The 25,620-nt window shown below is 35.9% G+C and overlaps 1 protein-coding gene across 11 annotated transcripts in view; it reads right to left on the bottom strand.

Moving 5' to 3' along the window:
• Positions 1–25,620, bottom strand: part of Arb2a (ARB2 cotranscriptional regulator A) — a 383,888-nt gene that overhangs the window by 127,449 nt on the left and 230,819 nt on the right. For all 11 annotated transcript variants that reach the window (XM_070031084.1, XM_070031085.1, XM_070031089.1 and 8 more), the window contains 2 exons: positions 19,057–19,173; positions 10,841–10,925 (listed from right to left, as the gene is read on the bottom strand). In XM_070031084.1, coding sequence (XP_069887185.1) covers positions 10,841–10,925; positions 19,057–19,173 — 202 coding nt within the window. The remainder of the gene's footprint in view (positions 1–10,840; positions 10,926–19,056; positions 19,174–25,620) is intronic.

Here is a 25,620-nt window from a genome sequence, read left to right as displayed (position 1 = left end):
CCTCTTAACTCAGGAACAAGACAAGGATGCCCACTCTCTCCACTTCTCTTCAATCTAGTATTAGAATGCCTAGCTACAGCAATAAGACAAGATGCAGACATAAAGGGGATCCAAATAGGGAAAGAAGAAATAAAACTCTCCCTCTTTGCAGATGACATGATCTTGTATTTAAAGAATCCCATAGACTCCACTCCCAAATTACTCAAGCTGATTCAAAACTTTGGCAAAGTAGCAGGTTATAAAATTAACCCCCCAAAATCAATGGCTTTTCTGTATGCCAACAATGAGAAAAGTGTGGCTGAAATTAGGAAAGCAACTCCATTTGTAATAGCCCCACAAAAAATAAAATACCTAGGAATTAACTTAACCAAAGAAGTGAAGGACCTCTATAATGAAAACTTTAAAATCTTGAAAAAGGAAATCAACACAGAACTTAAAAAATGGCAAAACCTCCCATGCTCCTGGATTGGAAAGATTAACATCGTGAAAATGGCAATACTTCCCAAGGCTATCTACAAATTCAACGCAATACCTATCAAAATTCCAACCTCATTCTTCAAGGAAATAGAAGAGGCAATCCAAAAATTCATATGGAACAATAAAAGACCCCGAATAGCAAAAACGCTCCTCAACGGAAAGAACACTGCTGGAGGAATAGCAATACCAAACTTCAAACTCTACTATAAAGGCATAGTAATCAAAACAGCTTGGTATTGGCATAAGAACAGACCTCAGGACCAATGGAATAGAATTGAAAACCCAGAAATGAACCTACAGACCTATAGCCATCTAATCTTCGATAAGGGAGCTAAAACAATAGAGTGGAAGAAAGACAACCTCTTCAGTAAATGGTGCTGGCAAAATTGGTTAACTACATGTAGAAAATTAAAGCTAGATCCTTATATATCACCCTGCACCAGAATCAACTCCAAATGGATCAAAGACCTTGAAGTCAAAGCAGACACTCTGAAAACATTACAGGATGGAATAGGAGAAACCCTAGGTCTCCTTGGCTCAGGCCGAAATTTTCTGAATAGTGACCCAGAAACACAACAAATCAAAGAAAGGTTGGACAAATGGGATTGCATAAAGTTGCAGAGCTTCTGCAGGGCAAATGACATAGCTAGCAAGATCAATAGAAAGCCCACGGATTGGGAGAAGATCTTTACTAGCCATACAACGGACAAGGGTCTCTTATCTAAAATGTACTTGGAACTCAAAAAATTAACCCCCCCCAACAACAAATCCTCAAAGAAACAACTGCCCAATAAATAAGTGGGCGAAAGACTTAAAGAGAAACTTCTCTGAAGAAGAAAGAAGGATGGCCAATAGACACATGAAGAAATGTTCAACATCCCTAGCCATAAAAGAAATGCAAATCAAAACAACATTGAGATATCACCTCACTCCAGTTAGAATGGCAAAAATCAAGAACTCTAACAACAACAGATGCTGGAGGGGATGTGGACAGAAAGGAACTTTACTTCATTGTTGGTGGGAATGTAAACTTGTTCAACCACTTTGGAAAGTAGTATGGAGGTTCCTCAAAAGACTTCACATAGAACTCCCCTATGACCCAGCAATCCCACTTTTGGGCATTTACCCAAATGTTTACAAACAAGACCACACTAAAGCTACCAGCACAACTATGTTTATTGCAGCATTATTTACCATAGCTAAGATATGGAACCAACCCAGATGCCCCTCAGTAGATGAATGGATCAAGAAAATGTGGTATATATACACAATGGAATTCTATGCCTCCATCAGAAAGAATGACATTGCCCCATTTGTTAAGAAATGGAAAAACTTGGAAAAAATTATATTAAGTGAAGTAAGCCAGGCCCAAAGAAACATAGGTCCCATGGTTTCCCTTATTTGTAATATCTAGTATATGTATGAGTCAAGCGGAAAAGGTCAGATAATGTGATGTCAGGAAAATGAACCCTTAGATGTGTATTTTAATGTTTTTTTCTTTCATGCATGTGTTTCTAACGCATTTATAAAATTATCTCTTTGTTGCTTTGTATGTCCCTCCCCCACAGTATAAACCCTGCTTTCACTATATTTGATGTCAGTATAACTAGTGGAGGAGATGGGGAAAAACCAGTTTTTTAAGGATACAGGTGGACCTGTTGCAACAATGAGAAGTACAAGTTGTCATGTCCAAAACGAGCTTTACAACGTCGGTGCGGTGGGGGGGGGGGAAGGAATAGAATTGGGATGGGGGGACGGGGGAGGCTGGGAAGGGATGTGAAGGGTAAACAAAGGAGGAGGCTGCAATGCTTGATAAGAAATGTACGCATTATCCTGCCCATGTAATTGTAACTCCTCTGTACAGTATGTTCACAAATAAAATTAAATTAAATTAAAAAAAAAAGAAATCATAGCCTGTCTATAACATGATAAGTATAAGGAAGAATGTGATAAGATACTTGCTGGAACTATGTTAAAATGTATAAGGCATTTCTTCAGAATTCAGTCTTAATGAGTACTACCTTCAGGTATTCCTTAATGGCAGGTTCAAAATGATGCTGTAAGGTGAAGCTGATGCAACATTGTCTCAGGCATGTCACGCTCCTCACCCTTCAGGTCAGAAAGGAGAGAGGATGGGATGGAACTTGGGCAGCAAGGCTCTGCATATTTCTGGATGTTACTGACAATGAACCTATAGTGATGTGTAAATGCTATACTTTCTAAAAAGGAATAGCAGACTATTCTTACTAATTTTCTGAGACCCATGATTTATGGTTACCATGAACCTCAGAGAACTGGTAAAGTGAATGAGGAAAAGGTCATGTTTTCAAGAGAACAATGAGAATAAGGATGCTGACTTCAGAGTTAAGTAGGTATCATAATGTCTAGGTAAAGGATCTCTGAATAGGCAAACACTGTCTTTGTCAGTGGGGTAGGGGAAGAATGGGGTAAGTCACAATTACAAAGGATGTACTAGGAATGTCATCTTCTCAGTGAGGCTTCTCAGGCCATCTACCTAAAGGCAAATATCATTTCCACATATATACACTGTAGCTCTTCTCTTTCTGCTTTATATTCCTCCTCCTACTACCTAACATGCTACGTGCTTTCCTCATCTATCTTGTTCATTGTTGGTCTCCACTACTAAATTGCACACTCTGTGTGGAACTGTTTTTGTTTTTTATATTATAAAGGTGATGTACAGAGGGCTTACAGTTCAGATGCACATAGCTATTGCCCCTTTGTGCTCCTCTCCTAAGAATATATTCCTCTGGTCTCACTGTCTGTGGATGCCTACATAATTTATTGTGTCCGAATGTTTCCTTGTTGTTTTTTTTTAACCATCCAATCTGTTTGCTTATAAATTTATAGGCACATTCTAGCCACCACAAATGAGGGAAACCAGGCAACTTATGTTTCTCTGGGTCTGGCTTACTTCACTTAATATAATTTTTTCCAAGCCTTTCCATTTCTTTATGAATGGGGAAATGTCATTCTTTCTGATGGAAGCACAGAATACCATGTGTATTTATACCACATTCTTGATCCATTCATTCATCTATTGAGGGGCATCTGGGCTGATTCTAGGCACAGGTCAAAATATGCTAAGTAAAGATCCAGAATTACAACAAATAAAGATTGGATTAATGAGACTGCATCAAACTTAAAAGTTTCTGCATGGCAAAGAACATAGCTAATATGCCAAATAGAAAGCCCACAGAATGGGAGACTTTTTTTTTTACCCAGGTATGCACCAGGTAAGGGCTTAATATCCAAAACATACTTATAGCTAATCATCCCCCCCATGATAAGACTTCAAAGAAACAACAACCCAATTAATAAATGGACTGATGATTTAAAGACAGACTTTTCAGAATAAAAAGTAAGAATGGCTAGTAGACACACAAAGAAATGTTCAACTTCTCTGGTCATAAAGGAAATGCAAATCAAAACAACACTGAAATTCTACCTCACCCAGTTTGAATGGCCAATATCAAGAAAATTAACAATAACATGCTGGCATGGTTGTGCCCAAAAGGGAATTCTTTTTTTAATAAGTTTTTTTTATTGTGAAAATACTGTACAGAAGGGTTACAATTACATGAGCAAGGTAATAAGTACATTTCTTATCAAGCGTTGTTACCTCCTTCTTTGTTTTTCCCCTACCATCCCTGCCCTCCCATCTCCACGACTATACTCTACCCCAAAGTTGTAAAGTTCATTTTTCAACATAGCATTTTGTTTGTACATCTCATTGTTGCAATGCGTGCACCTGTATCCCTACTTAAAAATTTGTTTTTTTCCCTTTCCCTCCCCAAATTATACCAACATCAAATACAGTGAAAAAGGGGTGTTATACCATGGGGGAGGGACATGCAAAGCAACAAAGAAATCACCTTATAAATATGTTAAAAACAATAGCAAGAAAGAAAAAGCCACTTGTGTCATTATCTTGGGGTTCATTTTGCCTAATATCATCTCATCTGACCTTTTCCACTTGTCTCAGACATATACTAGTTATTGCAAACAAGGGAAACCATGGGACCTATGTTTCTTTGGGCCTGGCTTACTTCACTTAATATGATTTTTTCCAAGTCATTCCATTTCCTAACAAATGGGGCAATGTCATTCTTTCTGATGGAGGCATAGAATTCCATTGTGTATATATACCACATTTTTTTGAATTCTACTACACTATTGGTGGGAATGTAAACTTGTTCAACCACTGGGGAAAGCAGTATGGAGGTTCCTCAAAACACTAAACATAGAGCTTTCCTATTATCCAGAAATTCTATTCCTGGGCATTTATTTATCCAAAAGATCACAAACAAGGCCACACTAAAGCTACCAGCACAAACATGTTCATTTTGGCATTATTTACCATTGTCAGGATATGGAATTAGCCCAGATGCCCCTCAATGTGTGAGACTTTTATCAGTTATAATATGTTGCTGAATACTGGTACCTGGAAGAATGAACGGTATATGGGCCTGCATGAGCACACCTAGAAAGACCCTAGGGAACACTCAGAGGCTGAAAGTCCATGACGCTTACTCAGATGCAGCCCCAGTAGAATCAGTCTGGCAGAGTGTCCTGCCAATCAGTCACAGGCCAGCTAAGGCAAGCTATGCCCAGTCTTGTAAGAAGTCAGAAGGGATCAATTCTCTACAATCATGTTGGTTTCCCAACATTTCTATTTTTTTCTTTCTTTTCACCCTGGGGGAATGTCCTCACACACAGCCAAAATTTATATGAACTATTTTTAGTAAACAGTAAACCATACATTTTTTATTTTTGTCTTTACCACTATACTCGCATCTTTCAGCTTTATTGTTCCCAGATTTCTATCCTCTGTCTTTTCATCTGGCTATTCCTTGTCCTTTTCTTCACCATGTTTTCTATCTTTCTGAGAATTTTGTCTATGTAATGTTTTGTGTGCTGTATCAAAGTCACAGGAAGTATAAATAACTTGTTTATAAATAGAAGTAGAACAGGAAAAAAGTGGAAGGAAGAATATTTCTTCCAATGACTTTTTGTCCTAATTGATTAAAACTGTTAACAATAGTTTCCAAATTAATAATAGTGCGGGGCACTGGTAGCTCATACCTGTAATCCTAGCTACTCAGGAGGCTGAGATCTGAGTATCGCGGTTCAAAGCCAGCAGGGGAAGAAAAGTCTATGAGACTCTTATCTCCAATAAACCATCAGAAAACTGGAAGTGGCACCATGGCTAAAGTGGTAGAGCACTAGCTTTGAGCTGAAGAGCTGGGGGACAGTGCCCAGGCCCAGAGTTCAAGCCCCACAACTGACAAAAAAACCCAAAACACCTAATTAATAATAGCCTTCAAAATTCTATAATGCCTAATGAGAATAGATAGTATTATATTACATTTTAAAGTATACTCTGACAAAATTGAAATATCTCTCTAGAAACTATAGAAATTGTTTATAGAACAATTCTATAAAATAAGTCAGACATATTTACAAATGCTATTATATAAGAACTGACCAGAATATAACTATAAAATATGAATTAATCAATAAGAACAGATTAATAAATCAGAGACTCAAGACTTTTCAAATATCTACCATTCACAGGTTATAATAATATAAAAACATACCCATGTATAAGTCAGACATATTTAAGTATAAGGCCCAACAATGACAACTCTTATGAGCTGAATGTCTACTTGACCTGCTTTTAATTTATTCATATCACTCATAAAAGGAATCTATTATAAAAACAATCAATTTTTTTCTTGTTTATAGTTAATTGACTTAGTCATCAGTAAAAAAAAATATTAAATGGCTATGTACCATAGTACTCAAAACAGCTTGTTACTGTCACAAGAACAGGCTGTTTATTGGATTCTAAGACTCAGAAATGAACCCGTAGACCTACAGCCACCTAATCTTTGACAAGGGAGAAAAAAAAAAAAAAAAAAAAAAAAGGATGGAAGAAAGACAGCCTCTTCAATAAATGGTACTGGCAGAATTGGCTAAACAGTTATATAAAGCTAAAGTTAGATCCTTATATATCACCCTGCATGAGAATCAACTCCAAATGGATCAAAGACCTCGAGGCAAAAGCAGATATATTGAAAATATTACACTAAGTAACAGGAGAAACACTAGGGCTCTTTGGCACAGGTCGAAATTTTCTTAATAAAGATCCAGAAACACAACAAATCAAAGAATGGCTGGATATATGGGATTGCATTAAACTGCAGAGCTTCTGCACAGCAAAGGACATAGCTAGCAAAATATATTGTAACCCAACAGACTGGGCAATCTTCACCACCCATACAGCAGACAAGAGTCTCATATCTAAAATATAATAAGAGCTCAAGAAATTAAATTCCCCCCAAACAAGCTCCCAAAGAAACAGCCACCCCATTAAAAAGTAGGCTAAAGACCTTAAGAGAGTCCTCTCTGATGAAGAAATGTGAATAGCCAAGAGACACATGAAGAATTGCTCAACATCTCTGGCTATAAAAGAAATGCAAATCAAAACACACCATACACCAGTTAGAATGTCCATAATCAAGAAATCTAATAAGAACAGATGCTGGTGTGGATGCAAGGAAAGGTGAATACTACTATATTGTTTGTGGGAGTGCGAACTTGTTCAACCACTCTGGAAAGCAGTGTGGAGGTTCCTCAAAAAGCTACACATACACTCCCCTATGACCCAGCAATCCCACTTCTGGGAATCTACCCAAATGTCCACAAACAAGGCCACACTAAACCCAGTATGACCATGTTCATCACAGCATTATTTACCATAGCCAAGATATGGAACCAACCCATGCCTCTTGGTAGATGAATGGATCAAGAAAATGTGCTACATATACTTCCATCAGAAAGAATGACACAGCCCATTTGTTGCGAAATGGAAAGACTTGGAAAAAATCATATAAAGTGAAGTAAGTCAGACCCAAAGAAATATAGGTCCCATGGTTTCCCTCATTTGTAATAATTAGTATATGTATAGGATAATTTTATCAGATGAGCAGAAAAGCTATGTGCATATGACCAATAAGATGATGCTAAGTGAAATGAACCCCTAGATATGGACACAAGTAGTCTTTCTTTGTTGTTGTTTTAAGATGCTATGTGATTTTTTTTGTTTCCTTTGTATGTTCTTCCACCTATGGTATATTTCCTGTTGTCACTGTACTTGATTTTGGTACCCTGCATCTTGTATATACATTTGTCTAATTCAGGGAGGGGAAGGGGAATAACAAAAAGCTGAAACAAGGACACAGGATGACCCATTGCAACAAGGATACCCACAAGTCAGTATATTGGTAATGAACTTTACAACTTTGGGAGGGTCAGGGGAAGAGCTGGGGAGGTAGGGGAGGGAAGGGATAGTGGGAGAACAACAAGGGAAGGGGTAGCAATGCTCAAAATGTTCTCATTGCCTTACTCATGTAACTGTAACTCCTCTGTACAACATTTTTTACAAGTAAAAAAATAAGAAAAATGGCTATGCATTTGCAAAGCAAGCTTACTGCTATCATTTGCATTTTCCCTCAAAAGATAAAAGCATATTATACCAAGAAAAAAAGCTAATAGTTTAACAAGCTCAAGAAAAGACTTCATTAAATTAAATATATAGTCTGAATATCCTTTACTAATTTGTGGTCAGTACACAATGAAATATTCAAATGATTTTTAAGGTACAGACTACAGTACTATTGGTCAGAGAACTGTGAATATTTCAAAGGTACTTGAAAAACAACCTTTGGTTATTTTTGTTTGAATTTCCCACCATCACCTCAATCAAACAGGTCATAAAACAATTTCACCAACTCTTGCCCTTAATTGATTTCTCTTCTAGCTCTCTCCTTCTGGTAATGATACTTTCATTGTCCTAGACATTTATACTGCAGCTCACTATGGCCTCCTCCCTTTCCACATCTAATCTATTTATCATCAAGGAATGTGTGTTCTTCATGAGTCTATTTGTTTTCATATGCTCTCCATTCCTGTTGCCACCACTGTAATTTGTAACCTGCTGAGCGTATTCCCTCTGCCTTTTCCTTCCTTCCTTTTATGCATTTATTTACTAGATAGCCCTTATTCAACGTATTTTAATGACTTGTTCAAGGAAATTACTAATTTTCTGTAAGCAAGTATGGATAGTGCTGTGAGTTTGGCCCTAATTCTTTTCTCATTTGACACAATCACATATTGATAGCAGCTTCAAAGGGAATTTACCTACTAACAGAAGAGTGAGAAAACATATTCTTTTCTTTGTTTTCTAAACTTTGATAAGAAATACATTAGTTACTATGAGCTCTTATTCATTGCTGTCTTCGGTTTGCAAATAGTGTTGAAGCTTATTCCATGCCTAATAAATATTTGAAATTGGATGGAAATGTACTGTAGAGTATACATGTGTGAATACATACACATATATTTATTTAGAGATGAGAGTGTCACTATGTAGTCCAGGAAGGTCTAAAAGTGCACTAAGTCAGCCTAAGCTGGACTTGAACTTACATTTTTACTGCTTCTGGGTTCCAAGTGCTGGGATTACAGGCATGTATCACTCTGCCCAGCATAAAATCTCATATTGATATAGACAAATTTATTGGAATCCGAACCCACAGAGATAAGGTTCCACACAGTAAAGTACTGCCATAAGAAACAACTGGTCAGACAAATGCTGAATAAATAAGATGACTTATAATATAAGATCAAATGAGTATGATAAAGAAGAAAATATTTTCTTTCTAATAAAATTGTCAGCAAATTCTAGCTAGGGAGAAGAAGACCAAGTGTAGAAATAAACTAAATTCTTCAATGAGCTTTTTAATGTCCTTTGGAAGGAGGTACTCTGAATTTCTAAGATATTAGAACTAAGATTAACCTTAAAAGGTTGTAGCCTCAATAAAACAAAAGGTGGGCACGCAGGCAGGCAGGGCGACAGGGAGGCAGGGAGGGAGGAAAGAAGAGAGGGGAGGCAAAAAATAAAGGCTATTTCCAGAGTAACCACTAGACTTGGTTTAACCTTGACTTTTTGGAACAAATCACCCCAAACTTTGTGAATAAAACATATCCATTTATCATCTGAGTTTTTGTGGTTCACAAAAAAATGTGAACACAGCTTAGCCGCTCCACCTACACCTTCATAGACTCCAGGTATACTTATGGGTTGGTTGTAGTTCATTCTTTCTCTGTCCTATTACATCCAACTTTCCTTCCTGTCTTCCTGTTTAAATGATTTAACTATCCTCCCTCAAATATTAGTTGAAAACCCACTGCTGTACTGATTTAGTCTGTCTGTCTATGTATGTATGTATGTATCTATCTATCTCTATCTATCATCTCTATTTCTCTAATCTCCTAATTGTTCTCTTTTCTGTACCTTAACAAATCTATAAAATTGTTATAAAAGTGAAGTTCAATTGAACTTTATGTATTAACGATAGTGATATTTGATAGTAGTTTATTACCCTAGGATTTGAACTATACTTCTAACCATTTCCTTCAAATATGTACACATATCAATAACTCTAATTACTTAATGACTAACAATCTCTTATCATTGATTATAATAAAGTAATTTAGGTTCCAAGCCTGCGCTCATTTTCCAGTAATTATGAGCACATCAAGCTCACGGCTGTTTATTAGTCATAACTAGCTATTTTTGTTGTCACCCAAAATGGTTGGGAGCTGTTAAAGTCAAAATAAGAAAACAATAACAAATGCTACTCTTTTCTCACCTAGAGACTCAAGCACAGACTTGGTAGGCTGAAAATAATGCTATCCTTACACTAACCCGAGCCCACTTGCTTTTGGAAGTGCTTAACTCTTCACCTTTTTCCTTTAGTAGGTGAGCCAATCTGTGTACCTCTTCAGATCCAGTTTAGCCTCACTCCTTGCTTTATTCTTTCCCTTTTGCCTGGGAAGCCTATCTTACCCATTTTCCTAGCATCCAAATTCTACCTAGCACACAAGGTCCAGCTACAATCTATTCACTAAAAATTATTTTTTCTAAAGACTCTAGGCCACTGAACAGCCTTGACTACCAACATATCAAAGGGCTTGTGCTTAGAGACGAATATCCTCTGAAAATTTCTGTATGGCTATTCACTGTGTCTCTTACACATTGTATTACCTCTAAGCTTCAGCAGCAACCATCTATATTAGCCCTGCATTTTCCCACCTAGTCATCTTACTGACTTTGTTGGTATGTATTTTATAGAACTTAACACATTTAGGCATTGGATTAGAAACACGCTGTATATTATTAATAATGTATTCAACAATATATTTAATTCCAAAATAGGATTCTAAATTTCCCTGATACTTTTACCTTAACCCACCACATCTTTTATCAAACACATACCTGCAGAGACTCGAGGACAGTCAGGCAGCATGGACTCCACAGAAGTGTCTAACGGTTCTGAGCTAGAAACCCAATTACAGCAGTTCTGCAATGTAACACAGAACATATTGTTGGAACATAATTTAAACCAAAACAAAGGTAAACTTATCCCATGAAATAAATTACTGAAATTGTATTTATTTTCTTGATGCTTTATTTGTGATAGGTAAATAGTCAAGATTATTGTAAAATTTACCTTTTACAAATCAGCAGATCATCTGCTGATATCAAAAAAGCATGTGAGCTGGGAATGTGGCTCACTGGTAGAGTGCTTGCCTAGGATGCATAAAACCCTGGGTTCCATTCCTTTGTACCATATAAACAGAAAAAAGCTGGAAGTAGTGCTGTGGCTCAAATGGTAGAATGCTAGCCTTGAGTCAAAGAAGCTCAGGGACAGTGTCCAGGTGGAGTTAACCCCAGGATGGGCAAAAATAAATAAATAAAGTAAAATAAAAAAATAGAAATCACCTAACCTGTGAATCATGATGTAATATATTTCCAAGAAATGCTAGATGGCTAAGAAATAAACAAATATAAGGATTATAATTAAAGAAAAATTTAAAAGATGTCTTATAAACTTTTGAAGTAAATATTAATATGAATATGTAAAAGAATAGCCAATTTCTGACCTTTACTCTTTGTCTATGAGATACCAGAAGAAATAAACTTTGCATTTTCTCTTCAAAATCTGGCCTCTTTAAATTTTTACTATGACCTGCTCTGGTGAAGGTTGCATCAAAACAGTAATACATAAATACAACATAATGAATTATAGCAGTGTGTCTGAGGATGGAAAGCTTTCAACATTGAAGATCAGTCTCTAAGGTAATGATTATCTGCAACTCAGTCAAATAAAAGTATTCTATATTTTTTTTATACATTTTAAGTTTACATTTGAATCTGGTTTATAAGACTTTTTAAAAATTCCCAACACACACACACACACATACACACACACACATACACATAATGAGTTTCCAGACAGATTTCATTTTAAAAGAAATCATCCCATCAATCATGTTGGAAAAATTGGTGATTGCTATTCTGGTAAACAAGCATGTATTGTGTATTTTTAGATGCTTGCTGCCCTGGTTGTGCACCATGGAATCCGTCCTCACTGTGGAAAGATCCTTGACTGGTAGATCAAGTGTCTTATTGTATTTTCTTAATTCATTCTGTCTGGAAGAAGATGTCAGCTGTGTTGCAGTGAGGAGAGAATTTCAAAGGCCCCAGTCCCCACCAATAAACGCTGAGGAATGGCTTTTGAATAGATTTGTCAAGGCAACCCTACTGTTCTGGGACCAGAGAGAGCAGGAATAATATAAAGGAAGGGTTGCTGTATGAGATTAGAAAGTGAAGTTCACAAAGCATGGCAGATTTTTGTAAGAAACAGTGGATCAATGAAACTATTGAACTGTGCAGAAAAAAAACCCCACAAAAACAAACACAACATCTAGTAGTGTCCTTAAATGTGTTCTCTATTTTTATATTTAAGATGGAAATACTTTTCATGTATTACAAAGCTTGATGGGTTTAGAATGGATACATATTCTATAATGTGCACTCCTAATCTTAATTAGCAGTTGAATGCAAAATTATACAATGTAAGCAAGTAGAAATTATAAAGAAAATAGGATTTTAGAAGATATTTCATACATTTGAAATAAGTAAAATTAATATTGCCATTGACAGAATACCACATCAGAGAATTCTAGATAATGCAGAAGATTAGCACACAATTAGCTAGCTTTTATATACCATGTAACACTAGCTTGTAAGAAATAAGTATTCTCCAAAGCAATGTCAAGATATGTAAATGGATGATTTGTTTTATCATTCATCACAGTCTCTAATAAATTCAAAAATCATGACTTCTATAGGTACTAAAAATAGGTTCCCAATGATACAGGGAGATAGCTTCAATGAAGAATGACTTTCTCTTTTTCTCTCTTTTTCTTAAACAATTCAGTCTTTTCAATGACAGCAATTAGCACTACCAACAGACAGGCAGCGATTAGGTATATATTTTAATTATTATTCATCATACTGCTATCTCCAAATCTGATGAAAGTTGGCTATTACCCAGGTGATATGTCAGTCTGAATACTGCTCACCTTTGTAAAATTATGTTTTACAGGATTTTCTAGTATTAATAAAAGTGATGACACATTATAATATGAGTGCAAAATCATTTTTCTAAGTCACTATTGGTTTTGAAAAGCTGAACAAAATGAACTTTTGTCTATTTTTTTACAGATCATCTTTAATTCAAACAAAATACAGGTTAACGTTTTATGATTCTGAAATTTTAGTTCTTATCAAGGCTTGAGTTTAAGCCTTTGATCTCTCACAAAAAGTGAGACAGAAGTTAAGCCACCTATTTTTAAAGTGAATATGCCCAAATGTTCTACATAAAGGCAAAGTATCTGTGTAGAATGGTAAAAATTCTAAACTTTCCAAGTTTGAAGTTTTATATGGATATCTATGTGCATGTGATATTTTCACACTACTGGGATAAGTACACAGAAAACAGGGAAGATCAACTAAACAAAGCTTATAATAGGATAGAGTGAAATAAAAGGCACAAAACTGGAAAATAAAAGCCTGTAAAGAAATATGTACAACTATTACCAACGAATTCAATGTTTAAATTCCATCTTATTACATCTTTCTCCCTATCCTAAAATGGGTTTCTATAATTTAAAAACCAAATAAAAATATAGGCAACAGACTGTTTCTTAATGTTGTTTTTTCAATATAAAAGATTTCTTGCTCTGAGATGGTGATTCTCCCTATTTCTGTACTTCTAAATTTTCCTCTTTATAATTTGAAACATTTTGGAACTGCAAGTGTTTCTAGGCCATAGTGGAAAGGGACCACTTTTGAACCAAGGGCTGACAGTACTTCAGAGTAGAAATGAAATGGAATGAGATTTTTAAAAAGAACGTTAGAATTTAGCATAGTATGCTTAAAGAGAAAAGTAGGTGGTAATTATTTCTGCTTCAGGTATTAGAGAAGCTTGCTTTGCTTGTTGAGTCTATTTCTTGTGCCCGACTTGTACTAATCATTGTTTTAAAGCCTAATCTTCATATAAAAGGCCTTTGTCCTCAGACAAATAGCACTACCATCTACCGTTTCATTTGTAGGGCCTGCACATCCAGCTAAGAGGGGACAGGAAGATTCATGATACATTGGGAGAACTATATACTACTGGCTTCTTAGAAAGTTCCAGATTCTGGGGGTATATCAGGAGTAAGCCATGCAAGTCAGCTTTGACAGTGGTGGAATCTTTTCATGAGAAGCTCTGAGGAGATAGCTGCCTTCAATTAACTTCTTACCTCTCTTCAACACTTATGCTTAGTGTTTTAGCTGGGAGTAGGTTTCAGGAAAGTAGATGGAACTGGAGATCATCATACTGAGCCAGATAAGCAAAGTTCAAAAAGCCAATTACTATGTTTTCATTCACTTATTTGCCTAATCTAGACTTTATAAAGATGTGTGTGTGTGTGTGTGTGTGTGTGTGTGTGTGTGTGTGTGTGTGTGTGTGTGTGTGTGTGTGTGTGTGTGTGTGTGTGTGTGTGTTCCTCTACTAGAGGTTGAGGAGAGAAAACAGTGTATGTTAGGGGGTTGGGTATCATTTCTATAGAGAGGAATGGAGATGGTGAGATTAAGGGTAAATGAGGGTGCTTTATAGATAGATAGACAGATAGACAGACAGACTGACAGACTGACAGACAGACAGACAGACAGACAGGCAGACAGACAGACAGGCAGGCAGACAGACAGACAGACAGATAGATAGATAGATAGATAGATGGATAGATAGATGGATCTATGAAAACTAATGATGAAGCCTGTTGAGAGGGGATCTGGGTGCTGGTGGCTTACACCTGTAATCATAGCTACTCAGAAGGCTAAAGTCTGAGGACTGAGGTTCAAAGGTAGCCTTGGCAGGTAAGTCTCCAATGAATAACTATACCAAAAAAGTCGAAAGTGAAACTATGGCTCAAGTGTTAGAGCACTAACCTTGATCAAAAAAAAAAAAAATCAGAGACAGCACCCAGGTCCTGCAATCAAGCCCTGGGGGCAGCATGTGTGTGCGGGTGCGCATGCACACACACACACACACACACACACAAACACACATACACACAACACAACCCCCCCCCAAAAAAAACCCCACCACAACAAGACAGGAGGAGGTAGATAAAGGATAATGTGAGGAGGGGTGATGTTCACAGGGTACACTGTATGTATGTATGTATGGAAATGTTACAATAATCCCCCTTGTACAATTAATGTATGTTAATAATTTTTTAAAAAATTATGAGTAGCAGAGTGGTGTTAGCTCACACCTTTAATCCTAGCTACTCAGGAGACTAAGTCCCAGGGAGACAAGTCCCTCAGACTCTTACCTCCATCAGAGTGGAGTTGTGGCTCTAAATAGTACAGTGCCTTGAGCAAAGGAACTCAGGGACAGTGCCAGGGCCTGAATTCAAGCCCCATGACCAAGGAAAACAAAATTAAGAGTAATTTATGAATATATTTAAAATCTTTCTTTTGATAAATTGTATCTTATTATAGATAATAGCTTTTATAGTAAATAGATAATATTTAATAATAAGTGCTTAACATGAGTAACTTTATTACATTAAGCCAAACATACAAAAAAATCCTATTTTAGTACTGTTTTTAGTAGTACTGACTTGGCAATTTGTACCACAGTTTTACTTACAAACTTAAAGAAGATTTCAGTAAAACAGTAAAGTTAATCAAGAGGATAATAATCTTGAGACTTTTGCTACTATCAAAGTTTTATTTTTGCAGATAACATTCTAGCTTAGCTAAGGTATTTTGGGGCTAGTGGCATTTTAAAATATTAATTATCTAGTTGATTCTTTTATGGGTAGGTATTGGGGTTTAAATTTAAGTGCTAACACTTGAACCATACCCTCAGCACGCTTTTTGCTTTAATTATAATCCTTAAATTAATTAATAAGTTAATTTTTGATGGATTCAACTATTTCCTTTTTCATTCCTTTGGATGGAAAGTGTAGAGTAATATGTCCTTTTTTGAAGGAAATAACTCAGCTTTAATTAGAAATATTTATAAAGCAAACATAAATCAATTTTGCTGTACTTAGCCCTTGAGTGAGACTTTCATGAAGAACTTCTATTGAAAATAGAGTGAACCATAATTATTTAGTTTGGACCAGGTATGTGTAGGGAAAAAGCTAATATTAATCTTTTTTTTTTGTGGGGGAGCTGTACCAAGTTATTTATTTCAAGAATAACCAACACTTTTTTTAAAAATTAATTTTATTCATTTAGTTTTGTTTACGTTGTTCCAAGGAATCAAACCTAAGGACTGATATGTGCTAGGCAAGCACTTTATCAATAAGCCAAATTCCTAGCCCTGATTTATTAATCTTACTACTTACGATGCTGGCAGCTGTAGATCTATACATTTGAACACAGAAATAGCATTAAAATATTTATATGAGAGACAGGTTCCAGTGCTCACATCTGTAATCCCAGCTACTGAAGAGGCTGAGAACCACAGAATCACAATTTATAATCAGACAGTGAAGAAAGTCTGTTAGGTTCCAATAAAATAACCAGCAAAAAGCTGGGTTGTAGGCATGACTAAATTAAGAAAAGCACCAGATGAGAAAAAAAACCCAAACAAGTGTTCAAACCCTAAGTTCAAAACTGGGTCAACTCCTCAAAAAGTATACATTACTTACTCAGGTAGTTTTTGTCTATCTTTATATCTTTCAGTATTTCTAAAACCTCAGCACATAAGAGCAAGAACTGACAACTGGGACTACATCAAATTTAAAAGCTTCTGTAAACAATTACCAGAATAAAAAATCTCCAGAATACAAGAAAATCTTTTCCTATTGAATACATAATATCTATTTAACACCTAATATTTATTTAATATCTACTTACTAGATAAAATGAATAAACAGAACTTACAAAGAACTCAAAATATTAAGCAATAAAACAACGAATAATCCAATTAATAAATAGGGCAAGTGAACTAAATAGACATTTCTCAGAACCACAAATGACTAAGAAAGGCATGAAGAAAATGGTTCAACATCCTTAGCTATGAATGAAATGCAAGTCAAAACAACCACAAAATACTATCTCACCTCAGTCACAAAGGCAATCATCAAGAAAACAAACAATGATATTCTGGCCAGGATGTGGTATAGGAAAGGAAGCCTTAGATATTGTTTGTAGGAATGCAAACTTGTGTTAAAACTATGGAAGTCAGTATGGAGGTTCCTCAAAGAACAAAAAAATAGAACTATACCATGCTTGGGCTTATAGGCATATTGCCAGAGAAATGTAATTCAACATTCACGAGAGATATCTGTATACTCATGTTTACAGTATCACTATTTACAATTGCCAAAATATGGAACAAATGACTGTACAAAGGAATATGGCACACATATATATATATATATATATATATAGTGGAGCATTATACAGGCAAATAATGAAACTATGTCAGAAAAATAGATGGAAATGGAAATTAGTATGCTATGCAAGATATACCAAGGTTAGAAAAACAAATATTGCACGTGTTTGCTTGCATTATCAATCTAGACCTAAAAAAATCAGTATGATTCAGTTGTAAAAAGGGGATTGTTGTAGGGTGGGGAGACAACAATGGGTGGTAAGTAGAGAAAGGAGAAGGTGAAGGGAGATTAATATTATTGGTGTACATTATATTTTATAGGAATATACCATAATGAAACCCACCAAAAACTCTTAAAAAGGAGAAGGGAAAAGAAAGGTGGGTTAAAAAATAATATAGAGGGGGTGAATTTGATCAAAGTATATCATATATATGTAAGTTAAATATCAAAGTGAAACTTCTTTGTACAATTAAATTATGCTAATACCAACAATGAAGTTATTCAGTGGAAATAAAACATAGGTGAGAAACAGATTAATTTTTTCTTCAAAAGTTGAGATTTTTAAGAACATGACGCTAGTCGGGCACCGGTAGCTCATGCCTATAATCCCAGCTACTCAGGATGCTGAGATCTGAGGATTGCAGTGCAAAGCCAGCCAGGGGAGGAAAGTCCATGAGACTCTTATCTCCAATAAACAACCAGAAGACTGGAAGGTGCCCTGTGGCTCAAGTAGTAGAGTGCTTGCCTTGAGCTGAAGAGTTGAAGGACAGCACCCAGGCCCAGAGTTCATGCCACATAACTGACCCAAAGGGAAAAAAAAGAACATGGAGCTTGACTGCCAAAGGAGAAGCATGAAAAGCCATGTGGACAGAAAACATCTGTGTGACAGAATAAATCTAAAAACGCTTCATATGATTACAACATTATGAGGACTGGAGTAAAAATATTTTGGATTGTTATTTCACTAGTTACTATGGATGATTGATTGTTTACTGTGGTTAATACTGATTTCTTATGAAGTGGGTGATGTCAAGTGCTTATAATATCAAAAAGGTAGATATAAATGAAAAAATTTAGCTAGATTTCTGTAATAGGACAAAAGAAGTAACAGGCGAGAGTTTTGACAAAGAAGATCATGCTTGGTGAGTCCTTGTGTTTTTCAGGTTCAGCAGCCCTTAGGAAGGAACTGTGAAAAGATGCTTTCTTAGCTTGAGGTTGGATGATGGCCAGATGCTGGTTTTTTTTTCTCTAAGCTGGAGGGTCTGGCACACCACTCAGCTTTTTTACTTCTCTCCTTATGAGCAGTAGGGAGCCAATCAGTTTCAGAGTAGTAACTCTGGATTACACAACCAGAAGACAAAAGTGAGTATCTATTAAGTATCTTTCTTACAATTTAGCAGTTCTGGTGCTAAGTAACTAGTGGAAAAGATAAGTATCAGGGAATAAAAATTTCCTAATATTAAACTTTTCTCAGCCAAAGTTCTAATATATGATATATACATACAAAATAATATCCTATAAAAACCCATATGGGAAGAAGAGGATACTTTAAAAAAAAGTATTTGATTTTCTCAAGAATTTTTCTGTAATTACTTTAGCCACATCTAGCTTTTCCTATTCTGTCTCAGTGCTCAGCCCCTGGAAGGGAGTGTGGTGGTAGGAAGTGGTGTATGTCAGCAGAGGCTCAAGATACAAAGGCTCACACCATTCATCTCAGCACCAAACAAAACCAGGTCTCACCTCTCTCATCCATTCTCGGATTGTTTTGCCAGCTTCTTGATGCCACACATTGTGAACAGAGTCTGTCAATGCCACAGCAGTTACCTTGCTTTTTACATCAGCTTCTCGTTGAATCATCTGTTTTAAAAAAGAAAAAGGAAATATTGGCTATACTTTCTTTCTTACCGGATGCAGCCTGCTTAGTCATAGATAATAATAATATTGTTAAACATGAAAAAGGCATATGCATCTCTGGCTCAAAGTTACTCTTTTCTATATTGAATACATACTCTATTCTTGTCCTTAGATATCAAAAGACCTGATATTTTCTTTTAAAAAGATAATACTGCTGAAGTCTTAGAACTACGCAGATCTATTATTTTCCACATGGTTTGACAATTCTAGGATTAAAAGGATCACAGGGGAATCCCTAAGGATTTCTTTCACAAATTTCTTCTACCACTTCCTATTATAGTGCTTCAGGGAAGTTAGCACCTGGAGTTCACTGTTAGCTACTTTTGACTAACTTCTACTAATTTTCAGTAGATGGCACACCAGTGAAGAAAGATATTTTGCTTTGACTTCTGCAATTTAACCAGTCTGCTTTCAGCATGGCCTTCCATGGTGACTTAAATGGCCACAAAGATGGTTTTTTTTTTCAAAGTCGATCAATACTATTTTGCTTTACAAATACCTCTTTTTGTTGGCAAGCTAGCACATCTTTACTTTTTTCTGTGGACGTGTGTGTGTGTTCTATAAAGAAAAATGTTGCTTTGCTTGAGTATACCAATGAAATTGCTGATGGCCTATGAGATAAGGAAATCAAAACATAAAACTGCTACATTTGAAGAACCCCAAAATATTTTAATCTCTACTGAGAGGAGTTATGCAGACTTTTTGTCCACCTAACTTACTTTCTTCATCATGCTTTCTTTCTTGTTTTTTTTTTTTTTTTTTTTTTCCAGGCCCTGAAATGATGTATCCAACAGTCTCATCCTAAGTGCCCATGTTTAACATCATTTTAAAATTTCTTCAACTTTCTTTTACATTTATTAACGTTTGTAATTTTCCCAAGATTTCATTTCTTCCAGAACTCTACTAGTCTCTACTTTTGATAAAAGATTCGTTTAGTGTCTTAATATTTATTTTAAGCCAAATGAAGGTAGAGAGATGGATTGATTTATTTTGGGCTTAAGAAGCTGATATTAGAAGGAGGGTCTGTTATAAAGACTTTGGCAAATCTCTAGTTCAGAGACAGATTTGGGAAGTAGGAATCTAGCCTAATTAATGAGTTGGCTTCATCCTAAGTTAATAGATATAATAAATAATGTAATTTTTCACTATTGTGGCCTAGTAGCTATGATAATTTAGATAATTACCTTTTACATTTCAAAGTCCAAAGGGTCTCCTAAAAGAGGCTAGTGTGGCTTGGGAGTAGTAGTGTATGTACATCTGTGTGTGCAGGTTCATATCTATATTGATCTCTATATCATATGTTTTAAACAGAAAAATGTTAGTTTTACATCAGCATTAGAAAAAGCTATTACCTTTTTTACATTTTATTGTGTGTTACACATGTGTACTGTAAGAGTTATAGCATGTGAATAACCTGTACAGGAAAGAATATTCTGAAAGAAAATAAAATAACCCACTTTTCCTTCAGATTAGCATCTGCCACTCTTATCTGATTATAAATCTGAGGGCCATTACTACTGTATGAACATGAATGAATCATCTCTGCCTTTAATAGTACAGCTGAGCATTGAGATTGCATATATACATATATACTATTATTTATTAATGCATTGTATATTATTTAATCTATTAAGAACAGCTCCTTCTAGAGCTTTTTTTGTTATAGAGTTCAGATTAGATTGTTTCAAAGATTTGAAAAGTATTAAAAGCTGGTGCTATTATTATGCAGATTATAACTAAGGTTGGCATGTCTACCTGAGTGTAAACCTTAAGAGGTTTTACCAATGATAATACCTTTACCAAACTTCTGCTAGGTATTCACAAATACCTGTAAATGTCCTTATATTGCACTCTGCCCTGTGCTGCTGGCCCACTAGCTTACAAATGTGCACTGAACTAAGAAAACTAACCAGCTGGCAGTGGGTTTTAATATGTCAGATGGTACTTACTTATTTACTTATTCATTTATTGATAATTGTATCCCAGTAAGAAACTTGTATTACCAGAAACCAGTCATGAACAAATCTCATTTGTGCTGGAACATAAAAACTTTGTGACCCAAAGCACTTATAGCTCTAGTGGTTACAATTATATATATGTAGATGATCTGTGAAGACTAATAAACTGTCTAGCAGAAAACTCAGACTCGTATGACATCTAGATAACTCAGTTCACACTTAATCTGTATTCACTATTTCATTTTTGAAAGTCAAAAATTCTTTTCTTCTGTATTTTTACTATCATCTATAAGTAATTCTACAAAGAAGTTGTCATTTAGCAACACAGTTTATGAATACAGTATTTTCATCAATGTCATTTTTTTCAACATTCATACTCATTCCTCCTCAATTCACCCTTACCCTCATTCTTCATGTTGTAGGATATACACTGGATTCTTGACTGAATTCTCCACCTCTTCTTCATTCATCTCCCCCTTTTCCTTTGACCCCACATCATCACTTTTGAGTCCCCAATTCCTGGTGTTTATTTTGCTGAACTCTGATTTTGCCTTTCTAAGGAATTACAGTATTTGGGGGCCCTGTGAGTGTACCATATTTCAATTAATACATTTGTATACACTTGCATACCATCCAACATATTCACTTTATGGTTACTCAGCTAACTCTAACTTGAAAACATGAATGCTTTGTCTCTCAGGGCTTAACTTCACTTAAGATATTTCTTTCGTTGTCTTTTCATTGGTACACTATCATTGGTACAATTGGTACAATATCATTCTTTGTAATGGATGAGTAAAATTCCACTGTGTATATATACCACATTTTCTTGTTCCATTTGTCCATTGAGGGGCATCTGGGATCATTCCATACCTTGGCTATGGTGAAAAATGCTGTCATAAACATGGTTGTGCTGGCAGCTTTATTGTATCCTGGTTTGTAATCTTTTGGGTAAATGCCTAGAAGTAGAATTGCTGGATAATAAGGTACTTCTATGTTTAATTTTTTTTAGAGGAGCCTCCATACTGATTTCCAGAGTGGTTTAGCAAGAAAAGTTAACATTTTTTTTTGGGGGGGGGGTCCGGTCGTGGGGCCTGAACTCTCGGTCTGGGCGCTGTCCCTCAGCTTTTTAGCTCAAGGCTAGTGCTCTACCACTTGAGCCACAGCGCCACTTTCAGCTTTTTTCTTTTTACTTATGTGGTGCTGAGGAATTGAACCCAGGGCCTCTGGCATGCAAGGCAAGCGCTCTACCACTGAGCTACCTTCCCAGCCCCAAAAGTCAACATTTTTAAGCAAGCAGTGTTGGTAAGTTTAATTCAAGGGCTTTGAAGTCAGAATAAACACAATTCAAATCTTTACTATGCATTTCTGGTAAGGATATCTAGAGTATAATTATTTCAATTATTTCTGTATTTCAATCCCTTTATGGAAATGTCACCAGATATGATAAATCATAGGGATCTTTTTAATATTAAATAAACAAGATGTAAAACAATTAATAGAGGACCTGGCACATATTAAATAATTGTAATAGGTGGCTTCAGAAAAATATACAACAGACTTCATATATAGAAACCTGAAAAATCTTCTCAATCATTCATTTAGAAGAAGCTACTAGATGATCAGTGCATAAAGTCATTTGATTTTATATATGTGTATATATATATATATTTGCCAGTCCTGGGAACTTGAATTTTGCCAGTCCTTGAATTCAGGACCTGGCACCTGATTTCTTTTGCTCAAGGCTTGCAGTCTTACCACTTGAGGCATGGCAGCATTTCGGGCTTTTGAGGAATGGAACCCAGGGTTTCATGCATGCTAGGTGAGCACTCTACCACTAAGCCACATTCCCAGTCCCGCATAATAAATATTTTTTAAAAGTCAATGATCCACGAAGGAAAAATTTATGAAAGGGCTGCTTTATGTGTCATTGCATGGCTCATGCAGAGAAAAGAGTCAACTATGACATCTACCAAAATCCTGCAATCAGAACACTAGTCATGGCATTACACACTTGGAAATGAAGACAGAATTGTTGAAGTAATACTGTGGCAGCTCTTTCTTCCCCCAGTGAGCACTTTCAGAATGACTGGAGTTGGCAGCAAAGCATGGAGCGTGACTTAGGAGCGCCAACCCAGAGGAAAGTCAGGTCCCTTGCTGCTTTGTTTTGACATAGAGGCAGTCAGTGTATCTATGTTTTCAAAAAGATAATTGCTGAGATATAAAATGTGTCCAGATGAAGGCAGTATAGTGTTACATTTGAAAGCAAGTAAACGGTCTAGATATAGGAGGATTTCTTATTTTTTGCTAATCTTGTAAAAACCCCAATGAGGATAATAGTAGTAGACATCTCCCAGGGTTGCTGAAGCATAAAGGAGATGAGCATGCAACAAATCAATGTTGTGAGCTATGAATTATTATCACCCAGGCACTTATCTTGAATTTCTAAAATGTATCTTTCCTTTGGTATAGTGACAGTGTATTCTTCAGTGACATCAGCATTCATGCTAAAAGTGTAATAGTTTTAAAGTATCAGCCAATACTCCATCCACCTCCACTTATGCCCCTTCGAATCTCTAATGTGATTTGCTCTTGTTTTTAAGGGAAATAAATCAGTATAAGCCAGATGGTCATACATTCCAGTTTTCACAGGAGAGCCTTGCTATGCCTGTGAAAATGGTACCATTAACAGTGCTCCATTCAATGAAAAAAGTGTTCTAGTTTGGATGGTATATAGTTTGGTGTTTATATGAATAATGTAGATGCTGCTAATAAATACTAATCAAATGGATAAATACTATAGATTTTCACATGACTCAATGCTTGGCTATTTATGCATATATCCCAAACCTATACGTAGTTAGCACTTATAAAAATAACCATGTAGGAAAACATACAAGAAATATTCTGAAAGGTTCCTACTTCCCAAAGTTAAGAGCAGGCCTTGGTGCTGTGCACAGCCCCTCACAGATGGACATGCAGTCTCACACCCTGGTTAGATAAACATGGCCAGCTGGATCTCCAGTGTAGCAACAGGATAAGACAACATTCTCTTTTCCTGTGCTTTGAAGCTCTAGCTTCAATTCTTGCAACTTCTGTGTAATTTCAGGAAGGAAAAGGCTCTCCACAGGCATGAACACCAAGGGATAGGGCATGTAAACTGAAACTTCTTGGGTCACATGTATTTATGAAGATAAGTCTCCAGCCACTAGTTAGGGAATGGCAAGTTATGATTTATTGTTGCAGGCAGCCAGAAGAGAGCAGTAATAACTTCCTTTTCCTTTCCTGCTTAAGCCATGTTGCCACGTGCAGGCTTCCTCAAAAACAACAAAAAGTATATGAAAGGTTTTAGAGGAAAAGAAAAGAAGAAAAAAATCCTAATCATTAAGTGATTGACAATGAGGAAGTTGGCAGAGAAGTCTTACTTTACAAAAATATATGATGAATATAATGAGCATTTTCTCCCTGTATACAATGAATGTATGATACAATGTTAATAAAAATACATGATGTGGGGAAAAGGATAATAGTTGAAAAATATACTTTTTAATCAAGAAAATTAACAGGCTTTATTCATCCACAACGAGTTAATTACAAGGAAAACATAAAAGATCTTGCTATCAAGAAAATGTTAAACATCAAGGTGATTTGTTTAAAAGGCTTTACTCTGTAATAAGACTGAGTAGGGTAGGCAAGATACTATAAAACAGACTAGAATGCTACAATGAATATATATGAAGATGACATACTATAGAAATGTGAGGACTAAACATGTAAACACTGTTAACCTAAAAATCTAAGCCAGGCTTAGCAACAAAGATATTAGAGGGTATTATATATGGTCATAGATGGAAAATGAATAAATGTATTGTTTTTATACATACATATTGGAACATACTGTCAGAAACCAAAAAGCATTTTAACACAAGTAAGTTACAAGTACACCCACAATGTCCCAACTCAATTTTGGCTGGGTACTGGTGGCTCATAACTGTAATCGTAACTACTTAGGAGGCGAAGATCTGAAAATCACAGTTTGAAGCTAGCCCAGGCTCTTAATTCCAATTATTATCTCCACTCCACCAAAAAGCCAGAAGTAGAACTGTGGTTCAAGTGGTAGTGTGATGGTTTAGAGCAAAAAAAAAAAAAATCTCAGGTACAGTGCCTAAGGCTCTGATTTCAAGCCCCAGGCCTGGCACACACAAAAAAGTCAATTAAAAAAACTTATTAATTTTTATATCCTAAGTAAATGTAGGTATACAATTATATACCCCCAATTACCAACCACTGGATTGATATAAAACTTGTAGCAAAAGAACACTTCAATCTCAGGAAGGGTGGGAATATACATATAACTGGGGCAGTGTTAATGCCTTTATGTTGTAGAATATCCTGTTTTCTTTGGTTTAGGTGGAAGGAAGGTAAAGGGTAA

Source organism: Dipodomys merriami, unplaced genomic scaffold, assembly GCF_024711535.1.
Source record: "Dipodomys merriami isolate MVZ:Mamm:240054 unplaced genomic scaffold, mDipMer1.0.p SCAF_20, whole genome shotgun sequence".
NCBI classification, from domain to species: domain Eukaryota; kingdom Metazoa; phylum Chordata; class Mammalia; order Rodentia; family Heteromyidae; genus Dipodomys; species Dipodomys merriami.
Note: the sequence above shows the minus strand (reverse complement) of the source record. Positions and strands in the feature narration are given on the sequence as shown.